The 11928-nt window shown below is 42.4% G+C and overlaps 1 protein-coding gene across 3 annotated transcripts in view; it reads left to right on the top strand.

Moving 5' to 3' along the window:
- The window catches only part of LOC109870799 (unconventional myosin-Ib-like), a 149847-nt gene that overhangs the window by 132750 nt on the left and 5169 nt on the right, over nucleotides 1-11928 (top strand). The window contains exons 21-29 of one of the 3 annotated variants that reach the window (XM_031806337.1): nucleotides 213-281; nucleotides 385-471; nucleotides 848-934; nucleotides 3853-3939; nucleotides 5069-5155; nucleotides 6142-6216; nucleotides 6541-6675; nucleotides 6937-7043; nucleotides 7232-7364. In XM_031806337.1, the coding sequence (XP_031662197.1) occupies nucleotides 213-281; nucleotides 385-471; nucleotides 848-934; nucleotides 3853-3939; nucleotides 5069-5155; nucleotides 6142-6216; nucleotides 6541-6675; nucleotides 6937-7043; nucleotides 7232-7364 (867 nt within the window). The remainder of the gene's footprint in view (nucleotides 1-212; nucleotides 282-384; nucleotides 472-847; nucleotides 935-3852; nucleotides 3940-5068; nucleotides 5156-6141; nucleotides 6217-6540; nucleotides 6676-6936; nucleotides 7044-7231; nucleotides 7365-11928) is intronic. The other 2 variants (XM_031806338.1, XM_031806339.1) reach the window with 2 other exon arrangements.

Raw genomic sequence — 11928 nt, forward strand, 5'->3', positions numbered from 1 at the left:
TTTTTTAAAGTGAAAATTACAAACTTTAGAAGCCTTTTTAAAACTCGAATAAACTACAAGTTTACATTTCCTACTATTCAGGAAATGTCATGCAACAGGGTGGTCAAATTAAGTTACCACATCTGTATTATGCTAGCTATAGATTTTAGATTACTGAAGTTCGAATTTACTTGTCTATTGAGCTCAGTGTTTTTTGCCTTGTCCTGTTTCAGCAACAAAAGAAATATGAGAAGATCAAGAGCGCTACACTAGTGATGCAGTCCTTCACCAGAGGGTGGAAGGTATGTTTATCTCAGCATGCTAGTCAAACACTATAAGAATGCATATTTTTCTTTGATAACATTGCAGTAAAGGTATGTTTTTAAACAAATTGTTTTTCTCCAGGCCCGCAAGATCTTGCGACAGCTGAAATACGAGAAGAGATGCAAGGAGGCAGTGACTACCATTGCAGCGTACTGGCACGGGACTCAGGTACTGGCTCAAACACTACCTAATGGCAATTAGACAATGTAAAGATGTGTAGAATGAAGATATTGGGAAGAAAATATATGGACTACTGATTATGGGCATCCAGTGACTTTTTGCCTTTACAAGGTTTGTCTGTGACAGAGCCAGGTAGGGAAATACAGTATTTTAAGACATGGCTCTGCTCAGGTCTCCCAGCTACACTAAAAGCTAAACTAGAGCAATTCCACAGCTTTTTCCCCTCTAGTCGTCTTCTGCTGGCTGATCTTACGACCGCTGCTTTTTATCACTATTTTTCACTCTCTTCCCCCTCTAATTCTTCCCTCATCTCACTCTTCCCTCCCTGCTCCCTCTATCCTTCCACCCTCCTGGCCACCCCCAGGCCCGGATGGAGCTGCGGCGCCTAAAGACGGAGGCACGGAATAAGCATGCCGTGTCTGTCATATGGGCATACTGGCAGGGGACCAAGGTATTTAAGTCTGCTGCCATCGTGTTTTGCCGTCCCAGCTGTCCGTCATCCCCCATGTCCCGCCCCTCCCCTTGAAACTGACATGGCTCCTCCTCATCCCTCTGTTGTCCCATGGTCCACTAATGTCGCCCCTCGTCTACCATTGTTTGTAACTAATGTTTCATTTTGGAGGTTGTTGAAAGGGTTACCCAGTAACATATTTTTACCTCTTTAAACTAGAGGTCAACCGATTTTATGATTTTTCAACACCAATACCGATTATTGGTGGACCCAAAAAATACGCTACAGATTAATCGGACGATTTTTATATATATTTGTAATAATGACAATTACAAAAATAGTGAATGAACAATGAACCCTTTAAGTTAATATAATACATAAATAAATGATATATATATAGTCTCAAATACATGATGAAAGTTGTCCAATTTGATTTAAATAATGCAAAAACAGTGTTTGAGAAGAAAGTAAAAGTGCAATATGTGCCATGTAAAAAAGCTAACTTTTAAGTTCCTTCCTCAGAACATGAGAACATATGAAAGCTGGGGGCGGCAGGGTAGCCTAGTGGTTAGAGCGTTGGACTAGTAACCGAAAGGTTGCAAGTTCGAATCCCCGAGCCAAGAAGGTACAAATCTGTCGTTCTGCCCCTGAACAGGCAGTTAACCCACTGTTCCTAGGCCGTCATTGAAAATAAGAATTTGTTCTTAACTGACTTGCCTAGTAAAATAAAGGTAAATAAATAAATATTCCCAGTTCTTTAATATTCCCAGTTAAGAAGTTTTAGGTTGTAGTTACTATAGGAATAATGACGCGTCGACTATTTCATTTACCTTTGACTATAGGATGTTCTTATAGGCACTTTAGTATTGCCAGACTATTCTCGGGATTTGATAGTCATGAAGTCATAAATAGCACTGTGCTTCAAGCATTGCTAAGAGCTGCTGGCAAATGCAGTAAAGTGCTGTTTGAATGAATGCTTACGAGCCTGCTGCTGCCACCGCTCAGTCAGACTGCTCTATAAAATATCAAATCATAGACTTTATTATAATAAACACACAGAAATGCGAGCCTTTGGTCTTTAATATGGTCAAATCCGGAAACTATCATTTCAAAAACAAAATGTTTATTTCAGTGAAATACGGAGCCATTCCGTATTTTGTCAAACAGGTGGCAACCCTAATTCTAAATATTTCTGTTACATTGCACAACCTTCAATGTTATGTCATAATTATGTAATATTCTGGCAAATTAATTATGGTCTTTATTAGGAAGAAACACAGCTCGCAACAAGCCAGGCGGCCCAAACTGTTGCATATACCCTGACTCTGTTTGCACTGAACGCAAGGGATGTGACCCAATTTCCCTAGTTAATATTGCCCGCTAATATACATTTATTTTAACTAAATATGCAGTTTTAAAGAAATATACTTGTGTATTGATTTTAAGAAAGGCATTGATGTTTATGGTTAGGTACATTTGTGCAACAAATGTGCTTTTTTTGCAAATGCGCTTTGTTAAATCATCACCCATTTGGCAAAGTTGAAGTAGGCTGTGATTCGATGATAAATTAACAGGCACCGCATTGATTATGTGCAACGCAGGACAAGCTAGTTAACCTAGTAATATCAAAAACTATGTGTAGGTAACGTTTTTTATAAGATAAGTTTAATGCTAGCTAGCAACTTACCTTGGCTCATTGCAGCCACAAGGTCCTTTTGATACTGCACTCGCATAACAGGTGGTCAGCCTGCCACGCAGCTTCCTCGATTGCAATATAATCGGCATCCAAAAAGGCTGATTACCGATTGTTATGATCTTGAAATCAGCCCTGCCGATTAATCGGTCAACCTCTACTTTAAACTATAAACCTCTCTGTGCTAGCAGCCTGTGTTTTTTTTACTGCAATGGAACCTTCCTTACTTCCTTCCCTTAGGAACAACAGAAAGTGCTACAACCCACTATTGTCTTGGTCTGTTGTTTTCTTGATGAAGTTTGTCATTGCATTCCGCTGTAATCTCTTACTATGTGAGAGACTTGATGTACAGTAGGCTGCATTAGATAATCAAAATGGGTATCATGTGTTCACTTTGATGCATTAGTTCTGAGAATAGACCATGCTGAGATTGGACTGTATTCTATCTGCTAGATATCACAATAGAGAGCCACCGTTCATTACCTAGGCCCTTATCAACATAGCACCTATGCTACCATTCGCACTTTATCAATTTAGCGTGACATTCTTTGCTTTAGAGGCCACATATAATCCTTTAAAATGGTCCATGCACAACATGTCATATTTGATGGGCCTTTAACCACGGGATGCAGTCAACTGATGACACAGTACTGCTATCTTTGGAAGACCTCTGACACTATTTTGTATCTCAGCAACATCTTATCTAAAGGCTTTACGGACAAACTGACCAGATAATCATCAAATGCCTTTTATTGACACATTTATCAAGTCTGTTACATGACCGACGCTCGCGACTAATTGGCCCATCTAATTGGTGGATCTCGTCTCTTAGCCTGGGAAAAGCCCACAGTACTTCCACTGAATCAGAGTGGCGTCAGTGATTTATGTGAGCTGTTCTACTAAAACAGACCATGCCAAGTTCTAATGTGTTATCAAATAGCCATACACAGTAGTCACAAAGTTTTAATCAATATATTTGATATTAGATACAATTAACTTCTGTCTACATCAGGGAAACCTGGACTTTGTACTAATGGTGCTAATTCCTATCACTCAGTCATAAGCTCCAAAGAGTAGTTAATGTTATCCTTCATTGCCTTAATCTTTCTGCTACTTCATTGTGGGGTAGGCTACACATTCTGTCTGCTTCTTATTGCTACCAACACCCATTCCAACGGGTATATTCTTTCCAAAACACAAACCATAAACCCCACCACTTCCCCAGGCTCGGCGAGAACTGCGGTTTCTAAAGAAGGAGGCGCGAGAAAAGCACGCTGTGTCTGTCATTTGGGCTGGCTGGCAGGGGACCAAGGTATTTGGAAAGCAGCCTGTCGTCGACAATATCCATCCATATCCCGCCGCTCACCTGCCATTTCCCCATTTCGCCATCAATAAACCCAGACTGATGCCAGACCCCTGCATTAGCTAAACATTGGTCTGAGCAGACCCCAAAAGGTCTCTAGCTATCCTCCCCATTACCACCACCCATCCTGTCGATATTGCATGAAAAGGTGCCATACAACCCTCATCCAATGTCCCATCGCATGCCAAAACAGAATTGAAATGGGGGGGAAAGTCACCTAACCTACTGGAATGGAACAAGTCCCCTAAGCCCCCCTTCTAGCTCTCTCAGCCCAACTAGGTGCTGTTAGCTAACCTTGAATGGTTTAATGGAAAAGATCTAGAAATAGATGGCTGGAGGTCTGGTGACCCTTGGCTCTGGTAGATAATGGACAGGCCTGGGCACTAGGGATGGATGGGGGAGGGGTGTGGTAAAGATAGTCACTTAAGCCTCTTTGCTATGCAGCCTGATGGATTATAGCTGATCCAGACTCAAATCGGGGGAGGGGGGGCATCACACACACACAGTGCCTGGAACCTTGAATAGACCCTGTGCCTGCCCTACCCCAAACCACCAACACACTCAGCTATCCTGGCATTGATTTCTCCTCCTTTGTTATCAAAGGTCAGGATGTTTGGGGATGTGGTGTTTCTATTCCTCCCTGAGGCCCAAGCCTCACCTTTTGCATGCTGTGACTCTTTGCTTGCTGATTCCTTGAGGCTTGCAGTGATTCATTTTTTTTCAGTGTGCAGTGTATGGAACCTTGGAGAAAACTGCTGACTGACTTGTGAACTTTGAACTGTGAACTTTGAACTGTGTACTTTGCTCATGCCCAACACAGCCATCTGTTTCAATAAAAAAAAGTTATTGCTAATATAGATGTACAGTACATAGACATTTACTAATACTGTAGTCTATTTCATGATAATTGCATTCTTCCCATAGTGGGTTAAATTATCTTCAGGCTCTTAACTAGACCGGGCTCTTGTGTGATGTGTGTTCCCACACAAGGCAGTATCTCCTCCTCCATATCAGTCTCTTATTATTCCCCATATTTTAACCATTTTCTTCCCTCTCTTTACTTCCTTCTTCCTGACAGGCACGCAGGGAGCTAAGGTGCCTGAAGGAGGAGGCCAGGCGTAAGCACGCCGTCGCCGTCATTTGGGCCTACTGGCGGGGACTCCAGGTATACCTGCCCTCTGCCCAGTCACTCCCTCCTACCCTCCAGCCATTATCTCCTACCTTCCAGCCACTCCCTCCTACCCTCCAGCCACTCCCTCCTACCCTCCAGCCACTCCCTCCTACCTTGCAGCCACTCCCTCCTACCTTGCAGCCACTCCCTCCTACCTTGCAGCCACTCCCTCCTACCCTCCAGCCACTCCCTCCTACCCTCCAGCCACCCCCTCCTACCCTCCAGCCACTCCCTCCTACCCTCTAGCCACTCCCTCCTAGCTTCCAGCCACTCCCTCCTAGCTTCCAGCCACTCCCTCCTAGCTTCCAGCCACTCCCTCCTACCTTCCAGCCACTCCCTCCTACCTTCCAGCCACTCCCTCCTACCTTCCAGCCACTCCCGCCTACCCTCCAGCCACTCCCTGCCCTGCCCAGCCGCTCCTTCTTCTCCTTCTTCCACTTTTTCTGATGCTATATCTACTCCATTATCTTGTCCTTTTCACCAGTATTATTGTAGTCTGAGTGACCCCAATCCTCTCATTAATTGACTGCACAATGTGCACGTCACCTTTTCACATCACAGAGCAGCTCTCCGAACCTGTTAACAATTAACTGACTCCAATCAGTGTGATTTAAATCTCATTTCAGCAAAACCATTTGGGAGAAAATCCCATTATGATTAAAGTCGAGTTGAGTGCTCAACAGTTTACATATAATATTTTATGACTTTGTACGTTAGGTTCATTGTTTAACTAACCACATCTGCCTGTTCTAGTGCAGGGTTCTCCAACCTTCCTTACTATAGATTTTTTTTACAACCCTTGATAAGATTCATTGGTTTAATTAAAACTGGGGTTGGAGTGAAAACCTACAGGAGGACATCTCCCCAGGAACAGTGTTGGAGAGCCCTGTTCTAGTGTCATGTCAATCAGTGTTGTTGTGATGTCAGGCCTCAAATCAGATCACTATGGTGATGATCATCAGTTGTCTCCTTGGTTATAGGTTCGCCGGGAGTACAGGAAGTTCTTTAGGGCCAACGCTGGCAAGAAGATCTACTGCTTTATCATCCAGAGAATCGTAAGTGGGAGCGTGAATGTAAGCTGGTCCGAGTTGGTAAGACGACACAATCAGATCTGGGACCAGGCTAGCATGAAGGAGCTGTCCATCCCTTTTAAGCACTGATGGACAGTGTTTGTTTGAATCACTAAGGGGATGTTTTCCTAGACACAGATTAAGCCTAGTCCTGCATTAAAAAGCCATTTATATGGAGAATCTCCATTGAACATGTTTCCCGGACAAGGCTTAATCTTTGCCCGGGAAACCGGTTCTATATGTTCCTGAATTTTAACATTAATCCAAGACTGAATGGAAGGTATTGAATATATGCTGGTCTCCCTTCAGATGCAGAAGTACTTCCTGGGTCTGAAGACTACCGTGCCCTCCATGTCACCCATAGACAACACCTGGTCAGCCCAGCCTTACAGCTTCCTGGAGGGAGCTCACACTGAGCTCAGGAGGATCTTCCACCTCTGGAGGGTCAGTTAGTTATTACCTTTGGCAGTTCTTTCAAGTGGTCATCACAGATCCTACAGGTTATTATAAGAGTCAAATAGTATATGACACTACCCAGCGTGCAAATCTGGTCAATATGATGCCATTATAACCAGATTACAACCTGGTTGTAAACTGGTTGTACGGATGTATAACCAGTGTTGCACTCTGGCTTTATAGTTTACAGTACGGGGGACATCAATATAACAAACTTCCCAGTGAAATATGTGTATTTTGAATGATCAGTGCAAGAAGCACCGGGGCCAGTTCACAGAGGAGAAGAAGGCTGTGTACGAGGAGAAACTGGAGGCCAGTGAGATCTTCAAGAACAAAAAGGCTCTGTACCCCAGCAGGTATATCATATCGTCATTTTTTATTAATACATTACATCACGTTTGATGTAAAGCTAATGTTCCAAGCAGTGAATATGGCAAACGAAATACTCTGAGTATAGTCTATGCATTGTTGCGGGTTCCTCTCTGTTGCGTCCTTCGGTCCATGGAAAGTGCTATATAAAATGCATGCATTATTATTGTTTCAGCGTGAGCCAGCCTTTCAAAGGAGACTATCTAGAGATCCATAAGAACCCTAAGTACCAGAAGCTGAACAGTGCTGTGGAGGAGAAGGTGCTACTGGCTGACGTGGTGAACAAGATAAACCGGGCCAACGGCAAGGCAAGTACCTTTCTCAAAATTACCTTACCTCAGCAAAACCAGATCGACAAGTACATTACATCTGCAAAATCAGATCGACAAATTCAATACTGAGGCCAATGATGACTTTAAAACAGAGTTTAATGGCTGTGATAGGAGAAAACAGAGGATGGCTCAACAACATTGAAGTTACTCCACAATACTAGCAGAGTGAAAGGAAGGAAGCCTGTACAGAATAAAAAATGTTCTAAAACATGCATCCTGTTTGCAACAAGGCAATAAACTAAACTAATACTGCAAATAAACTCAGCAAAAAAAGAAACGTCCCTTTTTCAGGACAAAGTCTTTCAAAGAGAATTCGTAAAAATCCAAATTACTTCACAGATCCTCATTTTAAAGGGTTTAAACACAGTTTCCCATTCTTGTTCAATGAACCATCAACTATTCATGAACATGGACCTGTGGAACGGTCGTTAAGACACTAACAGCTTACAGACGGTAGGCAATTAAGGTCACAGTTATGGAAATTTAGGCCACTAAAGAGGCCTTTCTACTGACTCTGAAAAACACAAAGAAAGATGCCCAGGGTCCCTGCTCATCTGCGTGAACATGCCTTAGGCATGCTGCAAGGAGGACTGCAGATGTGGCTAGGGCAATAAATTGCAATGTCCGTACTGAGACGCCTAAGACGGCGCTACAGGGAGACAGAACAGACAGCTGATCGTCCTTGCAGTGTCAGACCACGTGTAACAACATCTGTACAGGATCGGTACATCCGAACATCACACATGCGGGACAGGTACAGGATGGCAACAACAACTGCCGGAGTTACACCAGAAACGCACAGTCTCTCCATAAGTGCTCAGACTGTCAGCAATAGGCTGAGCGAGGCTGGACTGAGGGCTTGTAGGCCTGTTGTAAGGCAGGTCCTCACCAGACATCACCGGCAACAACGTCGCCTATGAGCACGAACCCACTGTCGCTGGACCAGACAGGATTGGCAAAAAATGCTCTTCACTGACGAGTCGTGGTTTTGTTACAACGAGGGTGATGGCCGGATTCATGTTTATCGTTGAAGGAATGAGCGTTACACCGAGGCCTGTACTCTGGAGAGGGATCAATTTGGAGGTGGAGGGTCCGTCATGGTCTGGGGCGGTGTGTCACAGCATCATTGGACTGAGCTTGTTGTCATTCTCAATGCTGTCCGTTACAGGGAAGACATCATGTGGTACCCTTCCTGCAGGCTCATCCTTACATGACCCTCCAGCATGACAATGCCACCAGCCATACTGCTTGTTCTGTGCGTGATTTCCTGCAAGACAGGAATGTCAGTGTTCTGCCAAGGCTAGCGAAGAGCTCGGATCTCAATCCCATTTAGCACGTCTGGGACCTGTTGGATCGGAGGGTGGAGGTTAAGGCCATTTCCCCCCAGAAATGTCCAGGAACTTGCAGGTGCCTTGGTGGAAGAGTGGGGTAACCTCTCACAGGAAGAACTGGCAAACCTGGTGCAGTCCATGAGGAGGAGATGCACTGCAGTACTTAATGCAGCTGGTGGCACACCAGATACTGACTGTTACTTTTGTTTTTGACCCACCCCCCCTTTGTTCAGGGACACATTATTCAGTTTCTGTGGAACTTGTTCAGTTTGTCTCAGTTGTTGAATCTTGTTATATTCATACAAATATTTGCACATGTTAAGTTTGTTTAAAATAAACACAGTGAGAGGACATTTATTTTTTTGCTGAGTTTACATGGATTACATACATTGGATTTGCCCCAAACATAACATAACATAACATAACACAACACATTACTGAGTACAGCTCTCTCTATTTTCAAGTATAATGGTGGCTACATCATGTTATGGGTATGCTTGTAATCATCAAGTACTGTGGAGTTTTTCGAGATTAAAAATAAAGTGAATGGCGCTAAGCACAGTCAAAACCCCGGAGTCAAATCTGGTTATCTGCTTTCCACCAGCCACTAGGAAATGAAGTCCCCTTTCAGCAGGACAATAACCTTAAACACCAAATCTACACTGGAGTTGCTTACCATCAGTGAATGTTTCTGGCCGAGTTACAGTTTAAACTTCAATCTACTTGAAAATCTATGGCAAGACCTGAACATTTGTTGTCCAGCAATGATCAACAACCAATTTGACGGAGCTTTAAGAATTTAAAATTATAATGGGCAAATGTTGCACAATCCAGGTGTGGAAAGCTCTTAGAAACTTGCCCATTAAGACTCAGAGCTGTAACTGCTGTCAAGGGGCTTTTACAAAGTATTAACTTGTGTGAAAACGTATCTTTCTGTATTTTTATTTATTTTAAATGTGCAAACATTTCTAAAAACATGTTTTCACGTTGCCATTAATATGAGGTATTGTGTGTAGATTGGTGAGAGAGAAAAATCTGTTTATTCCATTTTGAATTACTAAAACTTACTTACTTAAATATTTAAATATTCTTACTTAAATATTCTTATGTTACTGAATGTATTTTCAGATTTCATTATCAACAAGTGCATTGAGTACAGTAAAATGAACATAAAATCAGCAGTGTAATGATAGGATTCAGTCTTGACAGATGCACTGTCACCTTTAAGTATTTTCCCCATCTCTTAACTGTTCCCTTTTTCTACCATGGTTATGCATATGCTTTCCATATTTCTTCAGCAACAAACATTTCAATTTAGACCTATGCATATAGGCCAATTCCCACGAGTGTAAGGGCTTATTTTCTTGTTCTTTTGTAAATCGAATCAAATCCAACTTTATTTGTCACATGCGCTGAATACAAGTGTAGACATTACTGTGAAATGCTTACTTACAAGCCCTTAACCAACAGTGCAGTGCAAGAAGAGTTAAGAAAATATTTACCAAGTAGACTAAAGTAAAAAATAATCATAAAAATTAACACAATAACATAACAATAACGAGGCTATATACAGGGGGTACCGGCACCGAGTCAGTGTGCGGGGGTACAGGTTAGAGGCTATTTGTACATGTAGGTAGGGGTGAAGTGACTATGCATAGATAATAAACAGCGATTAGCAGCGGTGTACAAAACAAGTGGGAGGAGGGGGTCAATGTAATAATCCGGTGGCCATTTTATTAATTGTTCATCAGTCTTATGGCTTGGGGGTAGAAGGTATTAAGGAGCCTTTTTGTCCGAGACTTGGCGCTCCGGTAATTTTTTGGATTGCTGCGTTGTGGGAGCTAGAGACAAGCATTTCGCTGCAGCTGCGATAACCGTATTACCGCCACACCGGCTGTCATGAAGGCAGTCAAATTTCACATGACCATTTAGTCACGGTAATTAGGCTTCTCCAAGCGCTGGTGCTGGTCACTAGTAGCTTACCGAACTTGCTTAACTACCTGGTACTCGGCACTCTATTGTCCCTATAATCACTCTGACATCAATGCAAATGTATTCGAAAATCTAATCATATGTTGCACAACATTTACTATATGCTATGCAATTGCGGGAGAAAACCAAGTGATGGCTGTTAAGAAAAATATGAGGATCCCATCAGCTTTCTATAGTCTATGCCTACTATATTTTTCTCAACATTCCTAATTTTAAGCACATTGCTTATATTTACAACAGGAGTATTGCCTACCTGGCTGGCATGAAAATGAACCACTGGGAAGAGTGTCCTCCATTTGCTATTTAAGTACATAGAGTACGTATTTTTTTCCCGCTGCCCCTGTTTCAATACAAGTGCATAATACTGGTTCATTTCTAAATCTAATTTAGTATCTGTAAAGACCAGATTAAATCAAGAATAGTCTAATGGGTGAAAATATTAGCTTATCACTGTCACGCCTTGGTCATGGTGTTTTGTGTTTTCGTTATATATTTTGGTCAGGCCAGGGTGTGACATGGGTTTATGTGTTGTGTTTCGTATTGGGGTTTTGTAGGATTTGGGATTGCTATGATTAGGGGTGTGTCTAGTTAGGCTTGGGCTGCCTGAGGCGGTTCTTGATCAGAGTCAGGTGATTCTTGTTGTCTCTGATGGGGAACCGTATTTAGGAAGCCTGAGTTTCGCTTTGTATTTCGTGGGTGATTGTTCCTGTCTCTGTGTAGTTTCACCAGATAGGCTGTATTAGGTTTCACGTTCCGTTTGTTGTTTTTGTATTTATTAGTTAATTTCATGTATCGTTCCGTTTTTCATTCATTAAAGACATGAGTGACCACCACGCTGCATTTCGGTCCGACTCTCTTTCAACAAACGAAGAACGCCATTACAATCACTAGTGAATTATATATTGTCACTTGTGAATGATGCCCAGCATAAGAAACTATGCCTTGTTTTTGTACTTTTTCAAATCATAGTCGCACACCTCATGTAGCCTCATAGGCCTATGTTTTACTAATGTTTAACTGAAGTGGCCAAAAAAACGTCTTAAAATGTAAAGACATGAATCCACTTTACAAGGGGTGTAGAGCCTAACTGATATATATAAGCAGCACATGAGCTTCAACTTTGGGGAAGAACATTTTCACCATAAAAATGCACCTTTATAATAAAAGCATTACATGCATAATCACATTTGTGTTCACTTTTGATAATGGTGTTTTCC

The sequence above is a fragment of the Oncorhynchus kisutch genome, linkage group LG26 (assembly GCF_002021735.2).
Source record: "Oncorhynchus kisutch isolate 150728-3 linkage group LG26, Okis_V2, whole genome shotgun sequence".
Classification (NCBI taxonomy): Eukaryota; Metazoa; Chordata; class Actinopteri; order Salmoniformes; family Salmonidae; genus Oncorhynchus; species Oncorhynchus kisutch.